The 15,599-nt window shown below is 46.8% G+C and overlaps 1 protein-coding gene across 1 annotated transcript in view; it reads right to left on the reverse strand.

The window, feature by feature from the left end:
- The window catches only part of LOC146871199 (proteasome activator complex subunit 1-like), a gene marked incomplete at its 5' end in the record, with an annotated part of 281,652 nt that overhangs the window by 186,132 nt on the left and 79,921 nt on the right, over window positions 1-15,599 (reverse strand). The window contains one exon of the mRNA XM_085646233.1: window positions 7,129-7,226. Within this exon, the coding sequence (XP_085502359.1) occupies window positions 7,129-7,226 (98 nt within the window). The remainder of the gene's footprint in view (window positions 1-7,128; window positions 7,227-15,599) is intronic.

The raw sequence follows: 15,599 nt of genomic DNA on the forward strand, positions 1-15,599 counted from the left end.
CCCTATTCTTCCTCTTAGCGCCATCGCAGGATCTGAATCCCTTGCTTTTACTATCAGATTGTTCCCGCAGCAAGCCCTGAAAGGGCTGTTGGTGTATAGATCCCCTGGCCCAGTTGGATCTTTTTTCGACGATCTCCAGGCCGCCACTGCTGAGCTGGTCCTGAGTGCGCAGCACTCTCTTCTGGCAGGGGACTTTAACTTCCATATGGATGTCGTCGGTGATTTGGATGCCAATAAACTGCAGGATATCACGGCTTCTCTGGGCCTTGCCCCTTTTCTCACAGGTCCCACTCATGATAAAGGACACACCTTGGACCAGGTCTTCTCTTCAATCCCTCTTTGATATTGAGCTCCTTCCGGTGCTTTGGACTGACCATAGGCTGGCCAGATTCTCGATATTAGCCAGCAAGAAACCCCCTTGTAGCGGGCCGAGACAGCATGACACGGCGCGGAGGGCTCTGCATAGAGTTACACCTGAGATGTTAAGTCAGGCGGCCGAGGACCATCCGTGCCCTATATCAGGCAATTTGGAGCAGGACGCCGAGTCCCTACAGGGGTGGTTGACTGAGAGGTTGGATGATCTTGCCCCAGTTATGGCCCCGAGAAATAAGATCAAGAGGGTCTCGGCCCCCATTATGATCTGGAGGCCAGAGAGGCCTATAGGTTAAGGGTTAAAGCCTACCATTGTGATATTCTCCGGGAAAAAAACGGCTTTCTTGGCCAGGAGGATTGAGGCGGCCTCAAACTCATGCAAAGAGATCTTTGCGGTAGTTAGGGAGTTTATGGCCCCCAGATCCAACCTGCCCCAAGGGGTTCCATCTGAGTTGTGGGTCTGTAACCTTGCCAGATTTTTCACGGATAAGATTAAGTCCATTCAGGACTCTTTCGCAGCGGGCTCAGCTGCAGTGCATGCAAGTGTGGTGATGGGACCGGTGTGGCGACCGTCACAGGCTGAGGTCCTCGCAGAGTTTCCACCTATTTCCATCGATGCTTCCTTGGCGTTTCTGGCCAATCTTAAGTCGGGTTCGCCATTAGATCCTTGCCCGGCCAAATTTTTGGCTAAGATGGCGACTGTGGTCAACCCTGTGGTTAACCCACTTGTGAATTTGTCTCTGAGGGAGGGGCAGGTTCCATCGCCCTAGAAAAGGGCGATGGTGATTCCCCATCCTCAAGAAGCCTGGGCTTGATGTTGAGGTATTGGCCAATTACAGGCTGATTTCCCTCCTTCCGGCGCTGGCCAAGATCACGGAGAAGCATGTGCACGGCGTTCTTTCCAGCTTTCTTGAGTCCAGTGATCTGCTACACCCTTCACAGTCCGGTTTCCGTCCTAATTTAAGTACGGAGACGGCACTGTTGGAGGTGTTTGAGATCATTAGGGAGACGCTGGACTTTGGAGGTCACGCTATGCTTGTCATGCTCGATCTCTCGGCGGCCTTTGACACCGTCCCCCACGAGATGCTTCTCACCAGACTTTATGACATCGGTCTGAGGGGGACGGTGTTGGATTGGTTTTCATCTTTCCTGAAGGGCCGCCGACAAACGGTCTGGGCCTCTCCGAGCTCCGCCGAAATGCCGCCATTGGGAGTCGGTGTTCCGCAGGGATCTGTGTTGAGCCCGACTCTCTTTAACATCTTTATGACACCTCTGGCGGCACTGGTGGAGTCTTTTGGGGCCCAGATCGTTTCCTACGCTGATGACACGCAGTTGCTTTTCACGTGTGGGAAGGATCAGGCCTTTGATGGGGAGAACATCCGGGGCTGCTTGGAGTCGGTCTTTAGCTGGTTCCAGACGAATGGCCTTAAGGCCAATTCAGATAAAATCGGAGGTGTTGTTTTTTGGCTGCTCCCTCGACCCTGACTGGCGGGCCTGGTGGCCGACGGATATGTGTCCCCCTGCCCTGGCTTCGCTGGTGGCAAAGAATTTGGGTGTAAAGGTGGATAATAGCCTGACACTGGTGCCACATGTTCGTGGTCTAACGGGTACCTGCTTCGGGCTACTCAAGATGCTCCGGACGTTTTTGCCTCTGCTCTCGGAAGAGCACAGAAAGATCACTGTACAGGCCTTGGTTGGTTCCAGATTGGACTATGCTAATGTCCTGTACAGTGGTCTCCCGGACTATCTTGTTCAGCGGCTGCAGGTTGTGCAGAACGCTGCAGCTCGCGCTATTTTTGGCCTCCATAGGCGAGTTGGAGCCTCCGGTTTGTTGCAGTCGCTCCATTGGCTGCCCATCCGGAAGCGGATCATGTTCAAAGTTTTGACGCTGGCGCATAAAGCGCTTTTTGGCGTGGGTGCGAAATACCTCCAACACAGGCTCGCCTTTTACCGTCCTGCCAGATCCTTGCGTTCCGAATCTCAGTTCTTGGCGGTGGTTCCTCGAATTAGGAAGGCACGCTCTGGAGGGCGCTCTTTTAGTCTGAGGGCCCCTCAGTTGTGGAACACCCTCCCTTTGGCCCTACGGTCCTCTAATAATCTGCTTCACTTTAGGAAGAGCCTGAAGACCTGGCTTTTTAACCTTTAGTATCTTTGTTATTTCTTTCTCCGTTGTTCGCTGTATGGTGTTATGTTTCTATTCTCAGCTGCCTTGATAAAGCGCCGGGACACTCCTTTGGAGTAGCCGTGAGATATAAAAATAAATTGTAGGAGAGTAGGGTCTGCTATCCTATGGTCACCCCAAATTTTTGCTTTTTGCTTCACTGGTTTTTGACATATTGAGGCTGTGGGCCTGCCAATCAGACCCCCAGCCTGCTGTTCTCTCTACTAAATTAAAACTATGCACCCTAGGTGCATAACCAATTGGAAGTGGATCACCCTGTCAGCCCCTGTACCAGTGTACACTAGGTACCCAGGGCATTGGTGTACCCAAGGCCTGCCAGGGGCTGAAGCATGTATTATGCCACCCCAGGCTTGGCCTAACAATTTGACACAACTGGCTGATCACTCAGCTGGGGTAAGTTGGTGTAATCACCTCTTACTTAGGTGTAGTATACCTATACCTAACCTTAAATGGGACACATGGTAACCTATAAGTCACTCCTATGGCAGGCCTTAACAATCCTGAAGGCAGAGTGCTTGGTTCCATGTGAGATGGTGCTCTGGCATGAGCTGCCTGTCTGCAGTGGTCGGAACAACTTCCTTCTACTGTTTCCTGATATCGTCATACCATATACTCTTAAGTGCATTATGAACCTCGCGGTTAAATGCTATCTTTGGTTTGGCTTTATCAAAACATGTCGAGTAAGGTGTCATACGAATTGGAATACTAACCCCTCGCCAATTCTGGCGACGGGGTTAGCATTCCACCCTTCTAGAGGGACACGACATGTACAGTACCTGAAACCCGGGTAAAATCAGACATAGCCTCAGCTCCACAAAATGGATGCTGCCACCACAGACACAAGTCTGCCCTCCTGCTGCTGGGAGTCCTTCCAGCTTGGGAGGTGTGGACAAAGGGTTTCCTGCCAGGGGAGGTGCATGCACCACCCCAGACAGGATTTTGTGTATTGGTCAGGTAGGGCTTGAAAGAAACCAGACATGCCTGTGGCTCACAAGGAGCCTCGGTGCATATGCCAGTTCAAACCGGTCCTGGGGCACACCAGTCCCGGGCCTGGGGCGAGCTGGACAAAGGATTGGGGGTGTAACCACCCCCCTTCCTGGTCCCACCCATAGGGAGGGACCTAGCAGGTAGTCCGGCCCCTAGAATCCGCTTAAAGGTAGGAGCTGTGTCCTAAGACTTCAGACATCCTGGAATCAACTTGAAACTAAGAAGAAGACGGGAACTTCGACATTCTGCTGCACAGAAGACTGAAGGAAATCCCCCCTGTGGTCAGGGAGTGACCACCTTGCTAACGCAAGCACCATCCTGCGAATCAACGTCTGCTTTGCCGCCGCCTCCCGCCGGAGCCCGAGCCCAGAGACTGACAAGACCTGGACCTCCAGACCTCTCACCGCCCGATCCACAGTCCCTGAAAAGAGGAGACCCGTGGAGGCACCGAGACACGTGGAGCCAGCCATCTTGAAACGACCACGACAAGCTGACAAGTGCAACAACCGAGGCTCCCTCCAAATTGTGCTTTGGGATCTGAGAAGCCCAACCCTCGAGCAGCATCTGCACCAAAGGTGAGCCCTCCAGCATCTCCACGATCTGCGTGGGGCCCTTCTGCATTTTGCCACTCGACGCACCTAACCGGTTGCTGGCCCGCTGGCTAGTAGCCATCTTGGCGACGAACTTTCCGAAATACACCGCTGGTCTGGTTGCTCCAGACTGGCCCTTGCTCCCCTCCAAAGGAGCAGTTCTTCTGACCTTGCTGGTCAGAACCATCAGCTTATTTCATCTCCTACAACAATTGCTTTAGCCAAGGCTTGTTTGCTTCGATCAAGTCGCCGACACCGCCGACAGCGAGAGCCTGCGTGGGACAGCTCGTGAACCGACTCCTGGACGTCGACGACCTCCAGGGACCACGTGGCTGCAGAGACAAGCTACACCTTTCTTCCTGTTTGCACCCGACATTGCCTGGTACCCACCTGGTGCCACGCTGGTCACTGGCTAGTGACTGTGAACACTGTCCCCTCTGCTTACAGGTCTTCAACATCTCCGATCCACTCTTGGATCCACTGCATCTCTCCCGGACCGACCGCCTGCAGCATCTTGGTCTTCAAGCTCCACGGAACAGATAGAAGAAACCCGACGCACTTCGAGGCCTATGCACCCGCTTCCTGTGGGTGAGGTAAAGCTGGCACACCTGTGCCCAAGTGTAGTATTACATCTCTAGTGCCTGTGTTCCAAATCTTGAGTTCCTAGTCCACCCGGAAGATCCTCTTTGCAGTAACTTTGTACTTTTTACGCACCCATTGAAACCTATGGGAGCACGCGTGTGACTATTTGCTCTGCACACGCCACCCGTGGACCTCCTGGTCACTAACTGAAGTTAGCTCCTTGTAGGCCCAGCGATTCTAGAGGCCCTAGGCCTTTTCCCTTTTCTGTTCGTGGTACTTATACCACTATTTTAGTATATGGTTCGAGTGGCCACCAGGGCCTATCCATATAAAGTGCAACTTCTGTGTATTCTACTGTAATCTTGTTTGACGATTTGTGCTCCAGTGCTCATAAAGAGACTAGGGGTTACTTTGAGAAATAAATACATATATATTTTGAATATATATCTGTGTGGTGTCCTTTCATTGGTATAAAAGGGGGTTGCATTTGGTAAAACAGCTGGCTTAACACGCTTCACGAGTTTAGCCTCAAAGACTGCTTAGCCTACGCTACCACTAGGGCAGTTAGTCCGAAAAGGTTGACTTACAACCACACCATAAGGGTTGCTTGGCATGGTACAAGGTGATCACTTTAACTAGTGAGCATCATATACCAGGCCAACTTCTCACATAAATGTATAACATAACAAGAAAGAAGGAGGCTAGTGATTCACACAGTACAGGGCTACAATGCGAATTAGATTTGGTGGGATTCGTAAAGTTAGTAATGGTCCTAAACAATTCTCTAGACGAGGATTTGGCCTCTTTTATCTGTTCTGCGAAATACGCTTTTTTTGTTTCTAGGAGTAATTTTTTATAGGCGGTGAGGCTTTCTTTATAAGCTTCTTTGTTTTTATTGTTGTACCCTTTCCCATTCGATGGAGACACAAGTGCTCTGAAGCTTTCCACAGGCAGGCCAAACATTAACCATCAGGTCCTCACCATCAATAAGTACAATGCTGAGATTATCCAAGTCAATGGCATAACTAATAAAACGACCACAGTGGCCCTACTTGGAGACTGTCTTGCTTACTGACCCACTAACCACCCTGAGCTGGCTCCAGTAACTTTCACATCCTTACCACAGCACTATATAAAGCCATGTGATATAAAGCCATGTGTTAACAACAGCATCACTAGAAATTAAAAGCACAGTCCATTTTAGCCCCTCGTTTTTCCCCACAAAGGAAAACCTTAATACACCATAGTAACTGGATACCTGGGTGTGATGAAAAAACAAAAAGACCTCATATAATTATATAATATGTGGTAATCAGGCTGCGCTCTGCTCCACATCCTAACTCTTATGTTCCCTGGTAGCCCTCCAGAATTCTAGATTCACCACAAAACATAGAATAGGCATATATATATGTCAATTGTTGATAACCCCCCCCACGCTTCCTTGCTCTTTGACCACCTTCCAGCTAACTTCAACGTTATAAGCAAAACCATAGATGGTTGGAGAGGTGATGAGTATCTGTTGTGTTGTCTGATTCCATCTCCAGCAAATACATTGAATACTTATGTCTTTGCTGTTGCGGTCAAGTGCATCTTCCAGACAGTTTTGATTTCACCACAGCCTTCTTCAGCGGGGACCAGGATGAACAAATCATCAACATGTAGCAAGAGTGACAAGCCTGAATCAGAAAGCATCAGATCTAGTGGTGGAGGCGTGATGGCAAGTCATCTAAAGGAAGGGCAGATGTTCTACCACTGTAATGCTGTTTAGCTTGCCTTACAGCTTTATCGTCAGTCACGCAGACAACCTTTGAGGTATTTATTTTAAGGTTATATTATTTTTAGCTAACGTTTCAATATGATATTTAACTTGCCATTTTGTGGAATCCTTAATTTATACAATGTTACATAATTAGCTATATTTATGTTAACTTATTGGTTTTTAGCGGGTGATTTACCTTCATTGTATGGGGGAACTCAAATGCAACTCAAGGTTTATAGGTCCTGGTTAGCTGGGTTAACTAGGTTTTGCGTTTTACTTTCAGAAATCTACAGTCATTTTAGTCATATTTCTACCCTTTCCCTGCTGATTCATTGCTCACCTGAAGAGACTTTTGTTTACATCGCTAACAGTTTGGTTTGTAAGGGTTGACCCAGGTTGAAAAATGCAGTAAGCAAACAATTCTGTACTCCTTAGCAGTGAAGCAAATATCAATTTCTCAATGGACTTTAAACCCTCTTTGGGCTGCAAAAGTAGTATTCCCTCACCTCCATTTGTGAAAACTCTCTTGGACAGGGAGAACACTATCCCCACATGCGGTGAGACTCCACAGGCAGCGAGGCCATCATCTCCCATCCATCCCCAAGTTCACTTCCCCCAGGCTGGGAGTCTCTCTGTGTGAAGTTATGAAGTCTCACCAGGTTCAGTTTTTCCTTTACTTCCCGGATTTCAGACTTTACTCGGCTCAACAGGGTCAATATCTTCTCGTTGGAGCTAATGGGTCCACAAGAAGGACCTAGGAATTGGAGAAAATTAACTTTAATCAGTGTTGCTTTAAAAATCACCCCTGAGGGAGAAACAAACCCTGGAGCCCCTACACTGATGCAAGCTCATAAAACCAAACACTGAGCATAGTGCAGAGCCAAACCACAAACTCCCAACACTGAGCACAGCACCGGCTTCAGAACCCTTACAGGGCATTGAACAGACCTCTAAACCCCGACACGAAGCACATACCCCTGAAACAGAGCATTGTACCGACATTCTACCAGAATGAAGATGGTAGAGCACCCTGTGCTGCACAGAATATGACCCTCAGAACCGAAAGCACTGTATAGACCACTGAACCCCATCATTTCTCACGGTTCAAACCCATGGACCCTAACAAAAAAATCACAATAAGAAACTGTCCTATACAGAGATTGGTACATGCCTTTAATCCTGACGCTTCACGACCTCTAGGCACCAACCCTGAACGGTTTACAAACCCTTATTCCCCTTCCTCCCTTTTTAAAATACTGTTAGTCTATAATATTTTATAAACAGCACATATTCATAAAACAAGAATACCAATTCGGTTTTCTGTCAAAAGCTGTTTTTGAATGGTGTGCTTTTTTTTTAGAAGTGTACCAAGCATTTGACCTGCTTTAATTTAATGATTAAATAACATGCTCATTATCTTTGGGTGGCGTTTAGTTTCTGGGCATCTGACAATGTTATTTTTCCTTGGGCCTTTGCTGGTTGTCAGGAGAATCTGGGTATCTGCACGATTCCGATGGTGCTCGTAGTGTCTAGGCATCTGTTTTAGGTGTCAAATACTTCTATTTTTTTTTTTTTTTAAATTTATTAGGCATTTCTCTCATAGGTGTTTACATCAATATTTGTACACTTCGGCCAGTCAGGCTTTTCCCAAGTACATTTCTTACAAGGTGTTTATAGTTATGCCTGGCATAATAATAGATATCAGTGTTCCCACATTCGTGTTCAGGCTCATTTATAGCATCTATTTAATATATCCAGCCTAAGTATCCAACATACTTTTCTTACATGAGTTCCAGACTTGCTAGTCCTTTACACGCGAATGGATTTTTTCAAATCGTATGAAACAATAATACCCAACTACCCAACTCCATGTGTTTTGTTTTTGTTGTTGTCTGACAATCTGATATTGTTAGTTGTCTGTGGCTCTCTTAGAAAGTGACACTAGCAATCACTTAGTCTTAAGGTCAGCGGCCGTAGAATGCACATGCTAGTCCCTGTCCACCACACTCTAAATGGATATTCACCTATTAATCCGCCCTACTAGATATCTACTATAACATTGACAAATTCATTTGAAAAGAATTCAAGAAACTTCCTGTCCCTTATTAGGATGGTATCCTAATTCTTATTAGGATGGTATCCTAATTCTTATTAGGATGGAATTAGGATGGTATCCTAATTCCACCAACATCCTGTCCCCTATGCCACTCCACTGTGGGACGTCCGAGTCTGTTCCACTGCCCGGTATTTTCACAAGCACTTGGTTCCAGACACAAGCCACTGAAGAAAGTTTGAGGTAAATCCATGGCCATCACTTACATACAAGGAGATGTTTTGACCCATGAGCGGACTCATAGGTGAAAGAGAATTAAGTGGCAGCGCTACTATCATGCAACACTGTCTGTTTAGATAGTATTCACGTGTTTGGGAGCCTGAGTGTACGAGGAAGAATGGATTATCTAAATGACATAAGTCTTGTCGTTTATCAAGTCCTAATGAGACCCACTATCTATATTCCACTAACCTTGGGCAGTTACTGCGGTTCGTCCACTTAATACGTGATTCAGTCATTTTTTTCACTTGATTATCTTAAGTTATGTTACTATGATTTGTATGGCTGCTGTATAGAGAGGTTTGTGGACATGGCAGAGCAGTTTAAAGATTGTGCGTTAGTGAACTGGTAGGTAGTGTAAGGAATTCAGAGTGGGGGTAGAGGGAGATATGCTAAGTACACTGTAGATCATGCGATCAGGAGTGTTCAGAATGGTGTACAGCCTGAAAACAAACAGTTTTATACAATTAACTTTATAGGACGCAAGCTGAAGGTCCTGTGAAGAAGCTCTGTATGCCATAAAAGGTCCCTTGGAAGGCAGTAAGCCTCTTTCATGGATGGCATGTTGTCAACTATGATACCTAGATTCCTTCCCAGTTTCCTGGGGAGTAAGGGTAGGGCCTACTCTACTGGTTCTTTCAGATAGAACAAGCTTTCCACAACAGGATCACCTTTGTCTAGTCGCCGTCCAGTCTTAAACGGTGGTCTTGCATCCGCGGGCAACTGACGTCATACAATCCATAAAGTCGGATCTTGTAGCCTCAGCGTTTCCACAATAAATACTATTGTGTATTGCCTGCGTAGGATACAATATCAAAGGTCTTGGCTCTTACAATGGCCGCCGAATGGGACCAAATAAATGTTAAAAAGCACCAGGCTCAAGGACGATCCTTGGGAGATGCAACAGGTAACAGATACAGTTTCCGACTTGAACAGAGGAAGGAGGATGGACTGTGTTGTACCAGACAAGAAAGACCACAATCACTTGAGGGAATTAGAATACAGGCCAATCTCATGCAGCCATTTTATCAAGATGGCATCTGATACAGTGTCAAAGACTTCCGAGAGGTCAAGGAGGATGTGGCCAACAGATCTGCCCTCATCCAAAGTTAGCCAGATGTTGTCAGTCACTGCAGTTTCTGTACTATGGGGCGCCCCAAACCCTGTTTGAGAGACATCTAGCTGGTTATACTTCTCCAAATGAAAAGCTAGCTGGGAGATGATCAGTTTCCCAAAACTTTAGCTATAAGTAAGTAGAGACTGGGCGATAGTTTTCCACATTTAGAGGATCTTCCACAAGTTCATTCAGCAAAAGGAGTAACAATGAACGCTTCCAGTCATCACGATATTCAGTACTGGAAAGGAATCTATTAAACAAATCTATGAAATGGGGGCCAAGTATGTTTGTTTTGTAAGAAAAGATGCGATAAGGGCACGGATCTTCAGCAGAGCCAGATCTTTCCTTATACATGGCTTCCCCTATGGTATGTATCATCATGAGTTTAAAGGAGTCCAGGGTGGATGGGGCTCTTCCAGTTTAAGTACAGTGCCAGATTAGAGCAGATTATTCCACTACACCGCTTAATTGTCCATATTTATGTATTTACCATTGCTGCATTAACTGGTATAAAAGAACAGTTTCCACTCGACATCTGGCACTCATGCTTATGTAATTACATGTGTATCCAGTCTAGGTTATCCATCCAATATTGATTGTAGGTTTGATTTAATAAGTTGAATCTGTATCACTCTGGCCTAATTACACTTAGGTTTACAAACCTATTATAGTTGGCACACAAATGCTGATAAGTGTTAGGGAACCATTGCTCTACGGTATTAGGGGTTAGCTTTTAGCACACTCATGATATGATACCTCATCAAACCATTTTTAAAGTGCAACGTCTGCCCAGAGGCTTCATACCACTAAACTAAAGTATGGAAATAAAGCAATAATGCAGGATTCATATAGGTAAACTGTTGACTACTCTGCAGTAGAGTAAATTTGGCAGCTTCCTAATATAATCAGATATCACGTTTCACATGAAAGCTCTTTCACCCTTCCCAAGTTGCTAACTTTACCACTCTTCGCTGAAGGACCAGAGATATTCAAGAAAGGAGGGGCTTGACACAAAACACAAGTACGCAGGAGGTTGATTAAGGACAAAACACAGTATTTTAAAAAATACCCTTAGGTCGAGTTTTCATTGCAGGGAACTCATTGGTGGGCTTGCAACAGTGAGTTCCCCATGTCGAAAATAGCTGCTATGCCCAACCAGGAGCCTCCATCTTGCCTGTCTGTTGTCTGCATGCTTCAGAATTTTTAGATGTGTAGTGCCACCCAAGGGCTGCAATGCCCCCATAAGGGTTAGTGCTACCTCCTTCTACCACAGCATAGAGCATGTCCTCTGTACCTCCTGCATGCTACCAAGTGCAGTTGGAAGCCTCAGGAATGGGGCCTGTGCTTCGGAAGAAGGCGGCCATCTTAGTGGCTCCACCCACCACATAACCGTTTTACATATTTTTGAAACAATGCTATCTCACAGTTAATCCTAAATCCCACGAATCCATGATAATCCCCCAGACAAATATGCTGCTCTGCATAGGGCAGCCGTTATTAGGAAGTAATATCCGTTTTGTTCTGTGTGTTTTACGTTATTGATGCAGATTCATGTATCAGTATCCAGAAGGGAAGAAATAATCAATGGTAGCACTAAATCCACCTCGATTGTAGGGAGAAGCGAGGTGTCACTAGCATGAACAAAACAAACATTTGCAATGCAATAGGTCTCGCATTTACGCGAGTTTGAGCCTTTGGCATTGTAAATGACAATGCCTTTTATTTATGTTTTGGTTTATAAATCATAAATAAAAGACTTTTTCATTTACAATGCCAATAGCTTAAACTCGCGTAAATGCGAGACCTATTGCATTGCAAATGCTTGTTTCTACAGTCCCTTGTTTTTAGCTTCGACTCACAAAGCATGTAAAAGAGCACCGCCGGAGTTCCGCTTCCCATACCCCGGAGCACCTTTGTGAGTTGGCCCTTTGTGTTTCATGTGGAGAAAATAAAGGCAATCACGTGAGGACTCGAGCGTGCGCAGCAGAAGGCAACCTAAAGCCACCCACTCACCCCGATGGCGTGGAGGCGCACGCTGGGGTTACAGATCACGCAAGGTGAAAACACCTTCCAAAAGTTGTCCCTCAGAATACTTTATTGCGTGCCAAGCAGCCGCTCAACCTCTGCTGCACAGCGCTCACACCACGCGCTGGAGGAAAAACCGCTGTAATCCGGATGAAGCAAAGAGGCCGCAATAAGATTACATTAGGGTGAGCAGCTGCCATCTGTGGCTGCGAAAGTTCACAACACGAGCATAGGGAACTGATGTGTTTGTGTGCGTGTAGGTAAATATTACATAACACATACACGTCTACAGATAACTATATGGAGGGATGTAGGTACAAAGGGGTAGACTGACAGACGAAAAAGCAGGTAGGTTAGTAAATCTGTAAGTGTCCCGGCAGATAAGGAGTAAGACTCAATAGTCTTAATTTGCACGTGTGAATTTACTCAATCTCTGCTTGCACCATTTTTCTCACACGGTGATTTTATGATGAGCCCTATGTGAAACAAGTCAGAGAGGTCAAAATCCCGAAGAGGCCCGGCTCAGGTATTCATCATTCGCTGGTCGATAACAGGAGTATCGCTGATTTTGGCGATAACAAATAACATTGAAGCGCTAAGAGGCAACGCAGCTTGAGGCGCTGACTATACACATGATGGTCATTACTGGCGACAATTCGACCCCTATGATTTCACAATGTATTCTAAATATTGCGGTGTCGAACGAGCCGACATCAAAATGGTTTCCACAAGTCCGTTTCAATGGCTAGATTTAACGCGTTCAGCCGTGCCCCGCTGCTGTTCACAGTGCTCTGAGAGAACAAGAAAGGCGGCCCGGGGTTGGCAGGGCGTCCGCTGCTTGGCCGGGATAAGAGGCAGGGAAGCTGGACCAGCAGAAGGGGGCTGCAGGCGGCCGGGAGTGGGCGTCAAACCCTGGAGCGAACGCATCAAGAGACAGGAGCTACCGCAACCGAGGGTAGGTGAACGATGCTGTAAAGCCGTGGCACAGATACTTCTCCTTTGCGAGCTTAATGAGCGGGGCAATTTAAAGGGACAGGCACCAGTGTGCCATATGTGAGGGAAGTGGGATAAGGGAGGGGGTGGCAAATGGTGAGCACTTTCCGGCCGCTTTGATGTTATCATCAAAGCGGCCGCGAAATGAGCTTTTGTAAAGGGGGGGATTTGAAAGTGCAAACTAGTGCTTTCAGGCTGCCAAATGGTGCGCGCGCCCGGCGCACATGCACTGTATTTGGAGGCCTGAAAAGCCACTGTTTGCACTTCCAAAACTCGCTTACTATAAGTCTCGCCAGAGTAGCGCTAAAGCGCTGTCTCAGGCGAGACCTAAAAAGTGCATGCAAATGATTGACTCGGATAGGCCAACTAGGACCCAAAAACTAACGGGACAGGGCTGACTGCTGAGGAAGTCCAAAGATGAGTGCAAACCAGGATGAATCAACCGTGGAAGCAGCCTTGGCTGGAAACCAATAACACAGAGAGAACTAGACCAGAAGTAGTACCAGGTCTGTAGTGCTAAGTTCATGTGCCCATCAACACCCATTTGAATTTCAATGAACCCTCCCTTTTTAGGTCTCGCGAGCCAAAGGCTCGAAGAGACATTTTATATCTGGGCTTTTCAAAGTGCTGCCGTGGCCTAAAGCTACAGTGCACGTGAACGTGCACGCGCGCAGCGCCATGTGTCTTTCCTCCGTAGCGATCGTAATCACGATCACTTTCACTTTCGCGGGCTCCTCTGTTGCTGGCATTCCCCCCTCCCTTCTCGCCCAGCCCTTCTTGTTTCCCTTTCAGATGAGACCAGACAGCTGCTAAAGACCTGGAAGCCTCTCCCTAGAAAAGAAAACACACTGCGCACCCATCTACCCGATCCCACCATTGGCTCTGGTTCCCTACATCCCCGCTTCTACAAATCCTGATACCAGCATGTCAACGCAAGTGCACATTACCTCTCTGTTTTCACTGTCTAGCGCTTGGAATATCGCGAAGGGAATCTTCGTTCTTGCGACCGATATGAACAGTGCTCTGTATTCAGAAAAGAAGCAGCACGTTTTCCCTGAGTTACGCAGTTCCAAAGTTGAATGCAAGGCACAGCATGTTTCATCCGTGAGGGGATCGCGCACGTGCATTCACCGTCTGTGCTCCGAACGGATGTGGACCTTGGAGAGGATTCGTCTCAGCGCCTCGGCTTCCTACACGAGCGCAGCAGCAGTTCCGTGATATCAGTGATCGCGTCATTATGCTTTAGAATGCGCCACCATATTGGTTCGGGCCAGGCCTGCTTTACAACCATTTATCAGCTGGATGCGGCGCCGGCAGCTGAAGCACCGTTTTTTTTTTCTTAACGTTTCTCAGTTAATTTAAACAACGATCGCAGGAATCGCCTAAGCACACAACTGCGTAGATAGTGCTTATGTAAATAACTAAACCGATATCTGCATCGCTTGGCAAACGGCAGCGGTGAGTGTTTTTATGATTAAACGATACATGGTTAAAAAAAATATAAAGAGCAGCACGTAAAAAATGGAATAAAGCGCACACATGAAAGTCCTCAAGATATTCACAAACCTCTGAGCAGGTCAGTAGCAAAAACTAGGCACAGCGACCAGTTTTGGCAGAAAAGCAGCAAGTGTAAGCACATTCCCAGTGGGATAGCATGGCTCAAAGTCACACTTATCAGTCAGCCAGCATTCTTATGAAATAATCCGGGGAAGCTGCCTATGAGATGGGAGAATTGGCACGAAGTGATCTTTGGTGTACTTGGTAATGCCGGTCAAGAAATCTTTGACAATTTACCGGAGTATGAAAATTTACCAGCCCAATTTATACCATTGAATGAGTAAGCAGAAGCAGTAAAACACAGGGAAAAACGGTTTACTGAGGAATCCAACGTGGGGGTAGAGAGACAAGGGGGCTCATTTATGAGTCCTTGCGTCACTTTTGCGCCGCCGGTGCGTCACTTTTTGTGACGCATCAGCGACGTAAAAACTGGACCTTGTTACACCATATTTACAAAGTGACGCATCTAGGTAGATGCGTCACTTTGTAAACCTCTGCGCTACATTATACCTGCGTCAGGTATAATGTATGCAGGGTGGGCGTTCCCACGTAAGTAAGCATCGTAGAAGTAACGCAGTGAAATCTACGAGATTTCACTGCGCCACTTCTAGGGTGCAAATGCGTCAATATCTTCTGCCTGCCTCACAGCAGGCGTAAGACTGACACAGGCCCTTCCACATGGGGCTTGCCCCATGTAAAAGGACACATTGCTGGAGTTGCGTCACTTTTGTGATACACTCCAGCAATGCGTCACTTTTGAGCCTACAGATACGTCAGAAATACTGACGTATCTGTGACTGCTTGCGACATGATGCGTCATATTTACAGTATGACGCATCATTGGAGTCGCAGGGAGGGCGCAGTGAAAAGTGACGCATCACTGTTTTCACACAGTGATGCGTCACTTTTCATAAATGAGGCCCAAGGTTTCTCCATGTGTAAACAATCTGAACAGGAAAATAAAGAATACATACAGCTTTACGAATTCTAACTGCCTCGCGTGAATTTAAAGACATTGTTGATGTATATAATGGAGACAATTGTTTCTTTCATTGTCATTAAAACAAGATGCAAGAAAGAGTACTAGCTCGTAGAAGCCCGAC

The sequence above is a fragment of the Triturus cristatus genome, chromosome 1_1 (assembly GCF_964204655.1).
Source record: "Triturus cristatus chromosome 1_1, aTriCri1.1, whole genome shotgun sequence".
Classification (NCBI taxonomy): domain Eukaryota; kingdom Metazoa; phylum Chordata; class Amphibia; order Caudata; family Salamandridae; genus Triturus; species Triturus cristatus.